Raw genomic sequence first — 17,623 nt, forward strand, 5'->3', positions numbered from 1 at the left:
TTCCAATTGTTGAGGAGTCTCCTTGGAAGAAACATGCAACTCATCGAAAATGTTTGTCACTATGTTTGTATCCTAAGCCCACATCATTAACAACAATATGGATTCAAGGTTAATCTAGAGTCAAAAGAGGTGTATATTAACGAGTCATAGTTCATTTGAGCACCCGAAAGAAAAAGACACGATGCCTTTATCAGCTACTTATAGTTATACATGTATCTAAATATGGTTTATAATTTCTAACTATGATTATATTTTAATTCCCATTAGCCTAGTAGTATCCATCCCCATGCCTACAAGATGCAGCTAGTGATCATCCATCTGCGGTGCATATTCCAGCTGGATTGCACCAGGGCCATGAGTATTCGAAGGGCCTCGATTTAATTTGAAGCTCCATGAACTGAGCCTATAGGCAGAGGGCCCGTTTGCAGATGCTTCATAGCATCGCCAGCCACTACGGTTCCCGTACGTTTCTGATTTTGCACCATCACAGTAGTTGATCTGGACATAAGTGAGCAGGTTGTTAGAGAACCCCATGCGAAGTCCATATATGGGCTTTCCCGTCACATCGACGTCGTGCCTCGCTCCGCCATTCGGGTTGCCAGCCAACTGCCCTTGGCGGTTGGCATAGATGAATTGCATGGCGTCAATGGTGTTCCACTCTCTTATGATCACCTGCAAAATCATAAAATTAGAAATAGCAACAACTGATCACGAGTTTTGCTAGTACTGATGCTTACATATTAGATAGTAGACAAATATGGACATGATCGCTAGACCGGTATAATTATTGCATGCACATGAGATAGTACTCCGACAGCACCGCGGCCGACTGTATATTGTTTATTATACCTTGGTGATGGGACCCGAGTTGGGTGAGTAGTCATCATGATCTGGACGCGTATTGTGGTTGTCGTAAGAATACTCAGAATAGAAAAGATCTTGGGCATATGGACCTCTGAACACCCGACCGAACTCGTTCTTGTCATACTTGGGAAAATTCCTGCTCTTGTCAGGTAAGAGCTCGTCATACACGAATGTGGTGGATATGCAACCGGCCATGTCTGCAAAGGCGTCGTTCTTCATCCGCGTCTTATGGTCTTCACAGATGCTTTTAAAATGTGTCGTTGAGTTATAGTCATTTTTGTGGAACCGTTTAGTCTCACCTATCCAATGCATTTTGGCAAAGCATCATTACATCCGTCTCCAGAAATTAGGCAGACACCACAAACCAAGATTTGTCATGTAAATGATCACGCCATGTCTGCAATGTATTAATTCCAAATTCAAACCAACATAACCTTGGAGCTGCAGTTACCTGTAACGTTGTCCTTGACCGTTGCATTAGCCACGAACGCAGCGCCATGTATTGAGACCCATGCTTTAATCTCTATCTGGTCTTCCCTCCATTTTTTCCACTCTCGGAAGATAGTCGGGAGAAAATCCACAATGTACGTCTTATACATATCCTCAAGCTCCTTCTTCCACTGTTTTGTGTTGTCCTCCTCATAGATTAGCCTGCAGATATGGCCACGAAGTCACAATAGGAGAAATATGTTTATCTATTCTGATCAATTTATGGGTGCACGTAATTAGGCTCTTCTACATGCCGACTCACTTGCCAAATTTCAGTCTCTCCCGCAGCCCTGAGAGATGAAGCAGAGCCAGGGTGACAGTGAGAGAGATGATGTGGATGTTGTTTTTCGACTCTCGAAAGATGATGCTCAATTTGTTAGCGTCATTGATCCAGGCGTTTAGCCAGTGGCGCTTCTCGTGAGTCTGAGCCTGCAAATACAAATTAGAACGAGACGATCAAATACCAATCAGAACAAGATGATCAATTGCAAATATTAGGCTGAATATTGTGTTTGAATCACAAATCAATGACAAATAAGATTAATAATTCTGCATGCAGGTGGTCATGGGATTAATTAAATGGTGTTAATGATACATACCGCCTTGTAGCTCTCGATGGTACTTTTGAGCCCGTTGATCTGAGAGTGATGGAAGTTTAGTTCGTAAGCAAGAATCTCTTTCTTGACGAGGTTTACCATGTCCGCCTTGAGGGCCTGGAAAACGTCGACCTTGTCCTCCGGCCAGAAGAAGCCCACGAGAATGCTTACAACATCACCTACTACCGGAGTTTTTTTCGAGATCGTTATAGCGGCATCTCTAATCCGGTTATTCCAGTCACTGGCATGGATCTCCACCGATTGATTAGTAGCCTTCGTCATCTGTGCCATCTGCCATAATTTGACATTAGCATTTGATTGATTCACCCATCCACAAGTCACATTTTCTTAACACCGGATATTTACAAAGAAGCTGCTGCAGAGTCACACAAATATATTATAGCTGCACCACGTCGATGGCTTGAGACCTACAAGCCACGTTGTGAGGGTCGAGCTAGCTGGGGTATCATATTCAAGCTGCTGGAGCAATTACCGGAATTATCAAGTTTGAGGGTTTGCCAAAACTCCACAGAGAGAGAGAGAGAGAGAGAGAGAGAGAGAGAGAGAGCGCTTAGAGCCTGCATATATTTACCTGAGCTGAATTAGCTGATCAGGTTCGCGAGCGCAACTTATAAAATTGAGGAGGCGATGGGGAGCTATGGCTGACATTGGCTCTATTTATCTGTCTCCCAGACGTCAGCTTTGGAACCGGATTCCCTCTGTGAGTACTGTGCTACGAAGAAGACCGCTGATTCCCTCTGCGATTGAGCGTGCTACGAAGAAGAGCACAGATTCTTATATCATTAGGATTCTTATTCTTGTATTATTACTAGGGTCGATGGATTCTCTCTTTTCATCAAAGGTGAGAGAATCCGATTCCCAATCCCAAGACGTCTTCCCCGGTGTTCCATAAAAAGAAACTATGTTTAAAAGATAAAGATAAAAGATGAAGATCTGAATAACATCTTAATATTGTTAACATTCTTATAATATTACTAGGGGATGAATTCTCTCTCATCATCATCGGTGAGCCGATGATCAATCTGATTCCCAATCCCAAGACGTCTTCTTCGATGTCCCATAAAAAGAAAAAATTTGGAATACCTATGTTTAAAATATGAAGATGATGAAGACGAAGATCTAAATAACATCCTAATATTTACTTCAATTGGATAACATCCTAATATTGTGTTCCTAGAAAAGAGACCTCTAGGTTGAATGCCTCCTTTTGCTGACCAACATGACTATTATGGATTGTTTATCTATACTTTGAATGCAAGATTCTTACTATCCCTACCTAAGATCTCCCATCATGAGAACTTTTACCTTTACAACAAAACAATATTGTATTGTATTGATAACAATAAGAACTTTAGAGTAGCAATCCAAAAAAACTATACATACATGACCAAGTAGCCAATTAAGTTAATTATAATAAACCAAAGCATAGCTCATACATTGTTAACCAAGTGGCTAGCCAATCATAATAAGCCAAAGCAAAGCTCAAGCAATGGCTAGGTGATAGGCTAATGCACTAGAGTGTGACTCAGGTTGTGCTACCATCATCATTATCATCTAGTTATTTATATATCACCATCATCATCATCATCTTGGTTATCACTGCTAGCCTCTGTATCCAAGTTAGGATGCTCAAAAGAATGACCCTACTCTCCATGGGTTTGCCTACTCACCTGCATATTTGTCCCATCGCTTAGGCTAGTCTCCACCTACTCATGGTCTCAATGCCAACCCTCAAGCAATGGCCTCCATGTTGCATGTTCCATGAACCTTCTATACAACATGAGATATGTGTTAGTACTAAATCCCTTTTTGTGCATTCATATTGAAATTGCCAATAAATCTCTTTTTGCACATTCATTCTAGATAAGATATATGTGACATGCTTATAGCCTAGCATGTTCTACCTTCTATCATGCTTCAAATACAAAATTAGACTACCCAAATTTTCTACTTAGAAACTCTCTTTAAAAAAAGTGACATATCTTTGGTTGAGGAAATATCATCGATAAATACATCTCCCATTAAAAGTGGCTCCATGACTCCTAAAAAAAGCCAATGGTCTCTTATTCTCCTTAATCATTGCATAAACTCTATTACTATCTGAAGAGAGAAGCCTGAGTGAGAGCACAATCAAGCAGAAGTAATGAAGGAGTGAGTTATTGTGGATGGACAAAGAGAGCAAGAGAAAGAGACTAACGATGTAGGAGCTCCAACAATTACAATGTATAACTAATCTTCCCTTATTCAAATGTCACCAAAAGAATAAGCAATGAAGTGAGAGTGATGGGCTCCCACCACTTGTAATGTACGCGTGTGTAGGGGAACCCACTACTCGCAATATATAGATGTGCGGATATTGTCAATTGTTCACCCCAGTGCAAGAATTGCAAAAAATGAAAATAAGAAAGAAAAAAATATATTTTTAATATAAGGCAAAGTGGAAATAGGTAGCATGACAAAAACAAAAATAAGAGGGAAAAGGGCCAAAAGCATAAAGACACCTTAAAAACCCAAGACGAGTGCAAAAATGAAATGGGTGCATTTTAATATGCAAAGGCATCCATAAATCTTTATAAAAGAGCGCTAGGCTCCCTCCTGTGCAATTTGCAAAGAGTAGACGGGCATGGGTGAAGCTCGGCAAGTATTAGCCTGACAACAACCCTCCCACAAATAGAAATAACCACAGAAACTAAGGAAAAAACACACAAAATTTATGTATTTGGCTCTACCATTAATCTCAAAACTGAAAAGAAACCATAAATCTCTCTTTTAATAATGAACCAATTTGTCATCTTCATCCATAGCTTCAACCATTATGCAAGAACAAAAGGGAAAAGAGAAATTTCTACACAAAAGACATAAGAGAGAGGACATAAAAAGATTGGCACCATAAAGGGAGAGTGGGTGTGTCTTGGAAGAAAGGAGAGAGAGAGGCACATAATTAGCCGTGCACTCCACCTCACCTTTTCCCCAAAAGACACACAACCCTTCATATTTATATTATTTCTTTGAAATTTTAATACATTTGTATTCATAAGGATTTAGCCTTCTCATTTGAGTTCTTTCTAACCATTTACAAATGCATGCATGTACACTTTTGTGTGTACCATTTATTAATTATGGATGTGAATGTGGATGTGGCCCCCTCATATCTCTATCTCTTTTTGGTGATTTTGCAACAAAATAGTATTATTCTCTTGACAAAAAATGAAAATATGATGCATGCTTGGATTCTTTTATGCCTTGTTTTTATGCTTATTTGGGTGTCATCACAGCTTGATAATTACCCATATAGTTTTATAGAGCAGTTTGAGCAAGTATGCGAGGTAAAGAGCCTAATAGACCTTGCTCAATGCGCATAAGCATTTGGTCTTTGCCTTTGGGATAAAGGATGGACATGGTACACTAGTCTAGACAATGCCGAACAAAATAATTTCAACGACCTCAGTAGTCTCTTCATCAAGAGATTCTTTGAGGTAGGATACTGAGAAAACCTTATTGTTCAACTAATGAATGTTAATCAAAAGGAAAAATAGGATATTTGAGACTATGTCACCCATGTGCGAAGTCTCTTCAAGAGAACCCTAGCTGCCCAGGTGTGACCTAGCAAACTAGTGGTCCTCATTGTGTTCATAAGTGGAACTGGAAGTGAGGAGCTTTACAAGACCTTGATGGGTGATTCGAACCTACAAAGGGATGTGCTAGGGTCTTTGAAGAATCGATATGATTGGATGACTTTCTCAAAGAGAGAATCTCAAGGACCACAAGCCGAGATAGCGCAACCTCTATAACCTTAGAGAGAGCAACGACCGCTAGCGAGAGATTGAGCCAAAGTGTTCGAAGAAAGGAAAGAAAGTTAATCAAAGCTAGGAGTTGGCGGACATGAAGCCAGATTTGGCTAATCTTCAAGAGATGATGAGAAGGCCCATAATACCTTATGTGCATTGCAGAGAAAACCACCTTTCGATCGAGTGTATGGATCCTAGATCCAGGCCACCCTGCCAATTGTGATAGGTTTGGTCATGATGCAGTGCATTGCCAATTACCAAGGTGGTTGCCATACCCACAGACATATAATCAACCTTACTACCTAGAAAATAGACTACCACCTTATGGAAGGGGATCTCCATTATCTCTTCCGACACCCAATGATTCAAGGCCACCTATCCCTAAGATGGACATCAACCAAGAGAGTGAGGGACCATGGAGAAGCTCTTCTTCCCATCTCATCATCATCATCATCATCATCTTCATCTTCTTCTTCTTCTTCTTCTTCTTCTTGTCTTTCCCCTTCTAGCATGCATGGCTATGGAGGTTAAATCTTGAAGCTTGGAGATGGAGCTTTCTTGAGGGCCCATCTTGAATCTTGGAGCCATTGGTGGATTCATGGGATGAGGTACTTGATCGGATTCAAAGATAAGCTCACTATATTAGTGTATTGAAGAGCGTGCATGGCTGTACTGAGAGGTAGGCATAGCTCTCAGCTTGAAACACTTAAGACAATAAGTGGTCCATGGGTATTGGTGGTTTACTTATGATGGCAATGACACCAATTTATGAGGGTATTTCATATTTATTTTTTTCATGTGAAAAAGCGGTAAATACACACTTTCACATAAAGATGGAGGTAGATTGAGGCAATTTTCCGTACCCTACCTCCACCATACATCCACACACATATACCTAATTTATCATATTTTTCATACATGAAAACCAGTTTTTATTATTCAAAAATCTATTTAGTATTATTTTTTATCATTTATTTTAATATTAATTCTTGATTTTTTAATTTTCAAATTTGTGAAGCTTATGTGGATTATGATTCAGCATTACATTCAATATAACTCCATAAAAACACCATTTGAATTATAATAATCTATAAAATTATCATTTTTCTACTAAATCTCATATTGTCAGTTTCACAATTTTGATTTTCATTATGTGAATTGCTTGAAATTATTGATTATTCCATAAATTAAGATATATTCAAGAATATTGAAATATTTTCAATCACGTTTAATAATTCTAGACATATTCAAGCATATTCAAATATTTACAATCAATTTTTATAATAAAAATAAAAAATTCATCACACAATTCAATAAAAGATGCTTACACTATAATCTACTACTGCATCCCATCGTATTTTGAAAACGAGAAGCTACTAATGCTTTTTTATAGCCGTTGATGGTTCTTTTGCTTCCTTGTTCCATCCCTTATATCTTGTCATGAAACGACGTCCATTCCCTCTCATTCTCTCAGTCCATATGAACAATATTTATGGTGAGAGAGAAAGAGGAGAGAGAAAGACTAAATTTCTATCTTTTCATTTAGTGCACCAAATCACATGCAGTCTTCTAGAGCAATCTGAAGCAAAGAATTTAGAAATCCATGGCTAGAAGATGGAGGTATGTTTCTATTAGGTAACGAATCTTCTTTTTTTAATTTAAAAATATGGTGTTAAAGAAATTGTGCCCCCTCCCCCCTTATGATATGATTTTGTGTTTCCTTTCTCTTTTAAAAATAATTAACCTTTAACCTCTAAAATAACTGGTGTTGCAGCGCGTAAGGTTGAAGGTCGCCACAAGGGTTTGCCAAGAAAACTAGACAAGATAGATGGAGATGTGTCTTCAAGAGATAAGTAAATTACAGTGAATGTTTAAAGGTTCAAGAGGTACTTCATGGTCAATCATAGTGGTTTGAGAAAAAAGAATGTATGGGGGTTCAAGAGCTTAGACTCCAGAGATGATAGAGATAGGAGAAGGGTTGAAGGTTTCAAGCCAAGTCCTTGAAGAAGCTAATAAAACTTTCAACTGCATGTTCTTAGCAAATATCACAAGAGTATTATCTCATAAGTTCTAACTCAAATCAAGCTTATTTTCTTGACTGTAAGAGCAATTTTAAAAAAAAGCACAATATGCTATCATGTATCATAAACAACTCAACATCCCATCATTTATACATGATGCCATAGCATGAATCAACTTTTCATGATTACATTCAATGTAAACTGTTAGGGACAAAAGCTTATGAGTCAATTACAATGCTTGTAGGAAAAATAGACTTGCTTTAAGAGAGCTTCAAATTGAGTTTCTAATAAGGATAAGTTACCATAGCTAAGAAATAAGAGAAAAATCTTTGCTTAATTCAACTCAAATCATCTATGAATGATCTACAAACATTGCCCTGCCACAGGGGCACATAATACTTGTATATTTTGACAAGATATCTTCTGTAGAGTAAAAAATAAAGTAAAGTACATTGATGTAGCTAATTCTCTGAATATGGCTAAAGATATCATCCCTAAATCAGCCCAAATATCTTTTTGAATTTACCTCTGATGATAGCATAAACTTCCCCTAACACGGTGTCGATGCATTTGGTGTCGAGAGTCCAACATGGGGGTAAGAGACAGTAAGGTGAACATAGATTCAGGGAGAGGAGTAGACGGAAGAGAAGGGGTTCGAAGAAATTGAAGACGTAGAAGACTACTCCCCAAAATAATTATAAAATATAGAAGAATACGAACAAAGATGAAGCTTGTCAATTTATTCCTACATTATGAGAAGATAAAACTCTAATAGATAAAAACGTGTATAAAATAATACCTTCCTCTATGCTGCTCAGATTGCAAATCTAATGCCTCCATTGGCTCCAAAAGGGGGGTAAAATACTAGGACACCTGCCTAGAATTCAGCCATATCACTCCTTCATCTCCAACTTTGGAGTATTATTCATTGCCTGAAAACAGCGATCGCACGTCGTGCAATTTCACCAATCTCTCTTTTTACATAAAATCCTCTCAAACTAGCTAAAAATCTCATGCTTTCTTTTACATGTTATCATAATCTAGAAGTTGTCTATAGTTTTATGGATTTTTACAAGATATAATATCTAAAATATCAAAAACTGACTAAAACTTGTCCAAAAATCTTGAACCATGGACACTACATAATGTCTAAAATGGAATTAGATCTCTAAATCAATAAGAAAGCCACACTCTAGATTTTTTTACACAGTGTGCGTAGCAGCATGACATACATCCCCTCTCTTCTTAGCCAACAGCCCATCCTATCCCAATGGGACTTGTATCCATAGTAAGGATGATGGGTTGACCATTTGAATAATTAGCCCTTTTGAAAGTGGGGCTTGAAATTAACAACTTCTTTAGTTTGTGTACAATGAGAGTATACTCTTTCCCCCAAGAGAATCTTTGGCATTTCCTTAATAATTGATAGAGATTTTTGGCTATATGAGCAAAATGTGGTATCCATGTGGGATAGAATACACATGCACTAAGAAATCTTCTCATCTTTGAGATATTTGTGCATTCTTCTTGCATTCTGCTGATGGCATCTATCTTGATTGGTGAAGGTTTACATCCGTAGGGGGCCACACAAATGTCCGACCACTAGGACTTCTACTCCAAAAATTGACTTAGCTCTAGAAAAGGTACCTCTTCTAGCCTTGTCAAAATCCTATCACAATCATGAAGATGGTTAACTAGAAATGTCATGTAGTCATCTTCATCAAGCTCCTCGTTCTTTTCATTAACTTCACATCCCTTGATAGGTATATCATCAAGAAATGGAAGAGTAAGTTGTGGAATGAATTCCCTTAAGACTTTGTGCATGTCATTCATCATATGGGCTACGGAGTTTGTTGCACCATGTGGTAGAGTGCACATGCAAACCAATCCAAGAGATGTCTTCATTGTGGTAATGTCTCGGCCTTCTAATGAAAGTTGAAATTGGTCATATCCTAAATATAGGTCGCCCATAGAAGAAAATTTTCTACCTGCAAAATCTTCAGCAAACTCATTAACAATTGGACCTAAACCAATATTTTGGATTGTGACACAATTAACTAGTTGTAGATATTGGATGAATCGTAAAGATCCATTTTTCTTGGGTATGGTAAACCATCGATTTGAGTAAGGCATTGAAGAAGGTTCTAAAATCCTCATTTTGATCTTCTCATTTAGAAGTTCCAATAATTTGGGTAAATGCGCCCTTGGAACAGAAATGGGCTTGAGATTCCAAGGCACATGTGGGATCATAAAAATGACTATAGGAGCCACAATATTTGGATCCACACAACCTATTTCACTTGGTTGAAATGCAAAAGCTTTTCCATGTTTCATTACCATTTGCATACAATAGTATTTTTCAGCCGGCGAAAGGAAAGAATTTTCACCTATTTTGAGCTCTTTTATACTTTTAGATGTGAACTTGTGACCAATGTTGGAAGGATCATGAAGATTTGGCTGATTTGCTACCCTATCAACCAGCCCTTCACTTTCAGGAGGCAATGGGAGTGCCAGAGGCTTGACTTTCTTATCCACCATCTTATATTTTGTCTCCACTTGCACTTTAGCCTTGTTGAGTAAGCCAATGTTTTCCTGCTCAACAAATTCTTGAACTGTTTGATAAAAATCCAATGTACATACTTCTATGGACTGATTTTCAGCTTGATTTTCTGTATGAGGAGCTGCATATATTTCAGCCAATGTGTCAGCAGTAATCAATCTATAAAAAAAAACTGAAGTCTCTTCGTTTTTAGCCATCATGTCATAAGTTTTCAGCTTCCTTTTTACATGACATAAATATTTTCTTTCAGCTTTAGTCATGGTTGGAAGAGACTTATAACAACCCATACTATTGGCTATACATACATACAGATTTTCTAGAGACATAGTTTCTGTAGCATAAGGACATGACACATTGCCATAGTCTCCTTTTATAGTACTGCAATTCGAAAACCCTTCAATTCTCAGGCATTAGGAGGCACATGATAATCATGTAGTTGATCTCTGTTTCAATGATGGTTAACACACATAGTAAGAAATTGGACAGCTCGTTCATTATCCTTACTTCGGATTCGAGCATAGGAAGAACCATCATCAAGAGCTTTTGTTTCCAAGCGGGCTTCAGAAATGTAAGATTGCCCAAGAATGATAGGGTAACTACAAGAGTCTTGAACAAAAAAGTGAAAAATCTCTTTTATGTCTCTAATAGTTACATGCACATTAGGACATGCAGCATATAACTCTCCAAAAGAGTTGTTTGCAACTCTCATTCGCCAACATGGATCAACATCTATGGGCTATTTGGCACTTTCATAGAGACTCCTTGCCATGATGTTTATCCCTGAGCCATGGTCTAAGAGTGCAATACATGGTGTTTCTTTTTGTCCAACTTTAACGAGTGTCTATGTTGTTGCTCTTGCCCAATGCGTACGGGAGTAGTGCCTACTTGGAATGAACCAAGCCTCTTCCTCCTCTCATGCATGTGCTATAGATGGCCTTTCTTTTGAGAGGTGGGCTGCCTAACTGGTTTGGACCAGTCGACCATAACATTTTCAGCTTTCACTTCTTTATGTTTTGCATTCATGCTTTCTTTATCTTCAGCTTCAATTGCTGCAATTAATTCTTTAACTGCTTCAAGATGAATTCCTTATGAAGTCATCTTCTCTTCATCCTACTCAAAAACTCCAAGAACTTGCAAAAAACCATGCATTTTTTCTTCAGCTTCATCATTAACATATTGTCTTTTCCTTTTATTACATTAATAATTATATCATGGAATTCATGTTTGGAAATTCCAAGAATCTTACCTAAGGTGAATTCAATTTTGCTTCCCAGAATTCGTTCTTCTAGGACTCGTTTGAGATCAATTGCAGATTGTATGTCATATTGCATGTAGCCTAGTTTCTTGCCTTTCTTCTTTCCTTCGGTCTTCTTTTTTTGTGGCGCATCTTCCATCTCTTGATCTGGAATTATATTTTCAGCAAGCTTTGGTTGTTCAAGCATTCTTCTAGTTACATGTTTCGGAGGGCTAGAAGAGGAAGGCCCTGGTTGATCTTCTCTTCTTCTCTTTTCTTCAATAAATACTTCTTTATGATTGATGTTAGTCAAATATGCAAAGGTGGAAAAAGAATCTACGAGTTCTTTCCAACCAGTTATTCCTCGAATGCACTAACTAGTGTTAGCCAAATCTTCTTTGGTTGCTTTACCACGTTCCATTTTATCTAGTGTATGCATCCATACTCTAGATTACACATTATCTTTACATGCTTTCAAATTTGATTTAGTTGGTTCAATTTGCAACCCATAGGTAGCTGCATCAATTGGTGCATAGGCATTCTTTACATCTAAATCTTCTAATATGTTCTTCATTCCAACATTGCCAAAATTTGGCTCCGGTGGAAGACCAGTTTCAGCTACATGAATTTTTTTGTCTTTCCAAAAGACAAGCTTCTATGCTTCAGCCTCACGGAATGCAGAACACTCTCTCTTATTATGTTATTGGCTGTCACACCAAATACAATGCCTGTTATAGCCTTCTCTCATGGGTCTTTGAGTTGATGATCGTCCTCTTCTTCAATTTTGGCATCCAGCTTCTCCATCTTGGAACTAGTTTTTGCAAGATTCAAATGAAGGTCATGCATACTTTTAATGAGTTCATCCATGACATTATTTTCAAAAGGAACAAGAGAAGAAAGAGCTGTTGATTAGTGAAAGGAATAGGGGATTTTGAAGGTGGAACAAGCTCCATCAATGGAGTTGTTGAAGTTGAAGTAGAGCCTAATCTTAATCGCATCCGCTCTCTTCGAGCAATCATGTTAACTGCATCAGTAACATCTATCCATACAGTTTTGACTTCTAATTGGGAGGTAGCATCTTGTAGGCAATCAACACGCTTCTCTTGCAGAATGGGATCTGTAGCCTTAAGGAATAATTCAATCTTCTGACCTTCCATACTTTGTTGGTCTTCAGCATCAAGTTGTCCAAATTTAGTTTTAAACTCATGGTATAAAGCTATTGCAGCTAAACCTTTGTTGGGTTTCTCAACCCAATCAATGAAACTTTTCTTCATCATTAAGTTAGAGTCTTCTAAGAAGAACTCTTCGCATAGGGCTTTTTTGAATGTAGCCCAATCCGCACCTCGTTGAAAAAGACTATGGATTCTTTCTTGAAGACCATGCTTGGCTAGTCTAGCAAAATAGAAACTCCATGCATGTTGCATTACACCAAAGAAGAGCATTTTCTCAACATATAAGCGAAAAAAACAAATACATTTTGACCATTAAATTGTTTTAATTCCCGCCCAACTTCCTCTAAGGCCATGATAGCTATGCAATCAATCTTCTCTTTGTCTTGCCTTTGTTGTTATTTTTGTAACATTTGGATTTGTTGTTGTTGAGTCTGCTGCAGTTAGCACACCATTTGTTGCAGAGTATCTCCTAAAGAATCACCCATCTTGGAGCTCTCTTACATCGACCTTCATGTTCGGTTCACCAATGTCGCAACGCTTAGGGTTGAAGGTCACCAAAGGGTTTTGGCAAGAAAACTCGACAAGATAGATGGAGATATGTCTTTAAGAGATAAGTAGATTACAATGAATGTTTGAAGGTTCAAGAGGTACATCACGGTCAATCACAAGGATTTGAGAGAAAATAATGTATGGGGGTTCAAGAGCTTAGACTCCGAAGATGATAGAGATAAGAGAAGGGTTGAAGGTTTCAAGCCAAGTCATTGAATAAGTTAATAGAGCTTCCAATTGCATGTTCTTAGCAAAGATCACAAGAGTATTATCTCATAAGTTCTAACTCAAGTCAAGCTTGTTTTCTTTGATTGTAAGAGAAATCAAAAAAACAAGTACAATATGCTGTCATGTATCATAAATAACTCTGCATCCCATCATTCATACATGATGCCATATCATGAATCAACTTTGCATGATTACATTCAATGTAGACTGCTAGGGACAAAAGCTTATGAGTCAATTACAAGGCTTGTAGGGCAAAGATACTTGCTTCTCAAGAGAGCTTCAAATTTAGTTCTTGATAAGGATAAGTTACCACAGCCAAGAAATAAAGGAAAAATCTCCTCTTAATTCAACTCAAAGCATCTATGAATGATCTACAAACATTTCCCTACCATAGGGCGCATAATACTTGCATATTTTAACAAGATGTCTTCTATAGAGTAAGAAATGAATATAAAGAACACTGATGTAGCTAATTCTTTGCATATGGCTGAAGATATCAGCCCCAAATAAGCCCAAATATCTTCCAGAATTCACCTCTGATGATAGCATAAACCTCCCCTAACACGATATTAGTGTGTTCAGTGTGTCGAGAGTTTAGCACGGGGGTAAGAGACATCAAAGTGAAGGTAGATTCAAGGAGAGGAGTAGACAAAAGAGAAGGGGTTTGATGAAATTGAAGACATAAAAGAATACTCCAAAAAAGAATCAGAAAATGTAGAAGAATACTTACAGAAATGAAGCATGTCAATTTCAAGCCAAGTCCTTGAAGAAGTTAATAGAGCTTTCAACTGCAAGTTCTTAGCAAATATCACAAGAGTATTATCTCATAAGTTCTAACTCAAATCAAGCTTATTTTCTTGACTGTAAGAGCAATCAAAAAAACAAGTATAATATGCTATCATGTATCATAAACAACTCAACATCCTATCATTTATACATGATGCCATAGCATGAATCAACTTTGCATGATTACATTCAATGTAGACTGTTAGGGACAAAAGCTTATGAGTCAATTACAAGGCTTGTAGGGAAAAGAGACTTGCTTCAAGAGAGCTTCAAATTGAGTTTCTAATAAGGATAAGTTATTAAAACTAAGAAATAAGAGAAAAATCTCCACTTAATTCAATTCAAAGCATCTATGAATGATCTACAAACATTGCCCTACCATAGGGGCACATAATACTTGTATATTTTGGCAAGATGTCTTCTCTAGAGTAAAAAATTAATTAAAAGTATATTGTTGTAGCTAATTCTCTGAATATGGATGAAGATATCAGCCCCAAATCAGCCCAAATATCTTTTCAAATTCACCTCTAATGATAGCATAAACTTCCCCTAACACGGTGTCGAAGAGTTCGATGTCGAGAGTCCACCATGGGGGTAAGAGACAGCAGGGTGAAGGTAGATTCAAGGAGAGGAGTAGACGGAAGAGAAGGGGTTCAAAAAAATTGAAGATGTAGAAGAACACTCCCAATAAGAATTAGAAAATGTAGAAGAATACTAACAGAGATGAAGCATGTCAATCTATTCTTGCATTATGAGAAGATAAAACTCTAATAGACAAACACATGTATAAAATAATACCTTCCTCTATGCTACTCAAATTTCCAATATGTTGCCTCCATTGGCTCCAAAAGGGGGGTAAAATACTAGGACACTTGGCCAGAATTCAACCAGATCACTCTTTCATCTCCCACTTTGGAGTGATAGTCACTGCGTGAAAACAGCAATCGCGTGTTGTGTGATTTTACCAATCTCTCTTTTTTACATAAAATTGTCTCAATTTAGCTAAAAGCTACATGCTTTCTTTTATATGCTATCATAATTTAGAAGTTGTCTACGGTTTTATGGATTTTTACAAGATATAATATCTAAAATATCAAAAATTGACTAAAACTTGTCCAAAAATCTAATATTTTTGAACCATGGACACTAATACTAATGTCTAAAATGGCATTGTCTCTCTAAATCAATAAGAAAGCCACACTCTAGATTTCTTTACACAGTGTGCATGTAGCGGCATGACACCGGTTCATGTTCTTGCATTCACACTCTCTCATAAGTGGTTTCAGGCTAAACTAGAGGAGCAAATGACCTTGAGTTCATGATTCAACTAACATGTAAATTTTTAGCATCGAAATCTATTATCCTAGTCTCTATCACTTGCTTTTCGGCTTTTGGATTAGTTACCTCCTTCATAATGCCAAACCTTGCGGCCATTAAATGGGGGTCAAATGGAGTTTGATTGATGAACAGACACGCGTTGAATTTTTGGCATCAAATTTTACTTATAAAAACTCTAGTTCCTTGATCTATGATCCACATATTTTTCACTAAGAATTTCTCTTTTATGGATTTTGGGTCAATTATACAGACACTTGCATTGGATTCTCAGCGTTAAAATCTACCTAGGGAAACTCTAGCTCCTTGATCTATGATTAACACATTTTTTGCTAAAAATGCATCTTTTATGAATCTTGGGCCAGTTTTGCTATTTAAATTTGGCTCTAAAATTCAGGTCTCATTGGCAACCACAAGATAGGGTGACTCAGAAAACCCACAAAATGATCTACACAAACATAAACCATAAAGAGCATCAGCTAGTTCAAATAAAAATACACAACAATGCATAAATATAGCCTGTATCCTACCTCTTGAATAGGGCATCAGCCTCAGGTCTAGTCTCGGTATCCAAAAACCTACCAAGCTTTCACAATGCGACATGATTTTTATTTTTTCTTGCTATACACTTTTATTTTCACTCCAACCATTCCTTTTTTTTTTTGCCTAAATGCCACTTCCAAGGTTAGAATCCCTTTTTACACACCTTCGTATTATATATATTTTAGATATATTCATGGTTTTTACTATTTTATGTGGTAGGCTCCCCTAGTAGCCTCACAACTAATATAGATTCTTAGAAATAATTGCCTAGTAAGCTAGCAGGATAGGGTCACTAGGACTACCCTCAAAACTAGTTCTTAGAGTGCATGTTGTCACTATCACTAGCAACCACTGAGACCCTACAGACCGCTAATTAAGTCAAGTGTTTCAAGCAAGTGGCAATGGTGACTTCTCACATAGCCATGCATGTCCTGACACAAGGATGTAGTGAGCTTACCATTGAATCCAATCATTGTAGTCCTCTTTCTAGAATCCTTCGATGGCTCCAAGACTCAAGGCACTAGCTCAAGCAAGCTCCATCTCCATGCTCCAAGCTCCAATCTCCATAGCCATGTGCTCGAGAAAAGAGAAGAAAAGACAGAGAAGAGGAGAAGAGGAGGAGAAGAGCTTCTCTACAGTCCCTCACTCTCACACACTTACACTCTCCCTCTCTCATACTCCCTCTCTCCCTATCTCATGCACAAGTAGAAAACAAAAACAAGAACAAGAAGAGAGCTAGTTTTGCACACATACCAAGAATGAGCTCATCCATTAACTTTTTGGATTTAATACATGTGCTTCTCCCCTTGGGCACCCAACCCATTTTGATGACCAGCCATCCGGCCTTGGTCCTCTTTTCCACTCTTTTCCTATTCTTTCCTATTCTCATGGCTCCTTTGCATGTGCCTTTTAATATACAACTTGCACAAGAGGAAGTCTAGCACTCTTTTACAAAGGACTAAAATGCACTTTATCTCTTGTGTGTCTTGTTCTTGATTTTAAAAAATGTTTCCACACGTCTTGGTATTCTTTTTCATTGAGTTATCTTCGTATGCTCCTTCTTAAGCTTTATTTGTGCCTTGTGTCATTCTGAGGGTTAATATTACCCCCCCCTAGCTAAGTGCCACTCCCATGGCTCTGGATGGTATTGATTGGAGAGGTTGAGGGTGCTCTGTGAAATGGTACTTGGAGCTTTTGAAAAATTGGTAATGTAGGATAAGCTTGTGGCATATGATTGGTGATTGTTGGTGCTAAAGAGATGTTGACTAATTGAAGAGAGCCTCTAGAGTTGTTGGTTAGTTGCATAGCTACAGAATGTACCTCTAAAGGAAGAATAGGTGCACTACCTAGGGGGTGTGTCTGACTTACAATTGTGTGGTGCATCTTGCAAGTGGTGGTGGAATTGGGAGATGGGTTGAAAGCCTAAGGTGTTTCTCA

The 17,623-nt window shown here is 37.8% G+C and overlaps 1 protein-coding gene across 2 annotated transcripts; it reads right to left on the reverse strand.

Moving 5' to 3' along the window:
- Positions 1–115: 115 nt before the first annotated feature.
- Positions 116–2,599, reverse strand: LOC148021436 (uncharacterized). Of its 2 annotated transcripts, none has more exons than XM_087699307.1 (6): positions 2,542–2,599; positions 1,953–2,240; positions 1,616–1,782; positions 1,316–1,515; positions 850–1,163; positions 116–672 (listed from the first exon to the last, which is right to left on the reverse strand). In XM_087699307.1, exons 2-6 carry the CDS (start codon positions 2,238–2,240, stop codon positions 304–306), a joined length of 1,338 nt encoding a protein of 445 aa, XP_087555433.1. In that variant the 5' UTR covers positions 2,542–2,599; the 3' UTR covers positions 116–303. The 2 variants fall into 2 exon arrangements, with proteins under 2 accessions (XP_087555433.1, XP_087555434.1); XM_087699308.1 differs by lacking the exon at positions 2,542–2,599 and adding an exon at positions 2,443–2,459.
- Positions 2,600–17,623: the final 15,024 nt, after the last annotated feature.

Source organism: Lygodium microphyllum, chromosome 18 (genome assembly GCF_053477565.2).
Source record: "Lygodium microphyllum isolate KBCC chromosome 18, Lygodium_microphyllum_v1.1.10, whole genome shotgun sequence".
Taxonomy (NCBI): domain Eukaryota; kingdom Viridiplantae; phylum Streptophyta; class Polypodiopsida; order Schizaeales; family Lygodiaceae; genus Lygodium; species Lygodium microphyllum.

Excerpts from the sequence above, each read along its gene's own strand:
- LOC148021436 (XM_087699307.1), bottom strand. The coding sequence starts at position 2,240 with ATGGCACAGATGACGAAGGCTACTAATCAATCGGTGGAGATCCATGCC. Across the intron at positions 1,783-1,952 it reads CCATCGAGAGCTACAAGGCG|GCTCAGACTCACGAGAAGCG; the intron begins GTATGTATCATT and ends TTGTATTTGCAG. Across the intron at positions 673-849 it reads ACTCGGGTCCCATCACCAAG|GTGATCATAAGAGAGTGGAA; the intron begins GTATAATAAACA and ends ATGATTTTGCAG.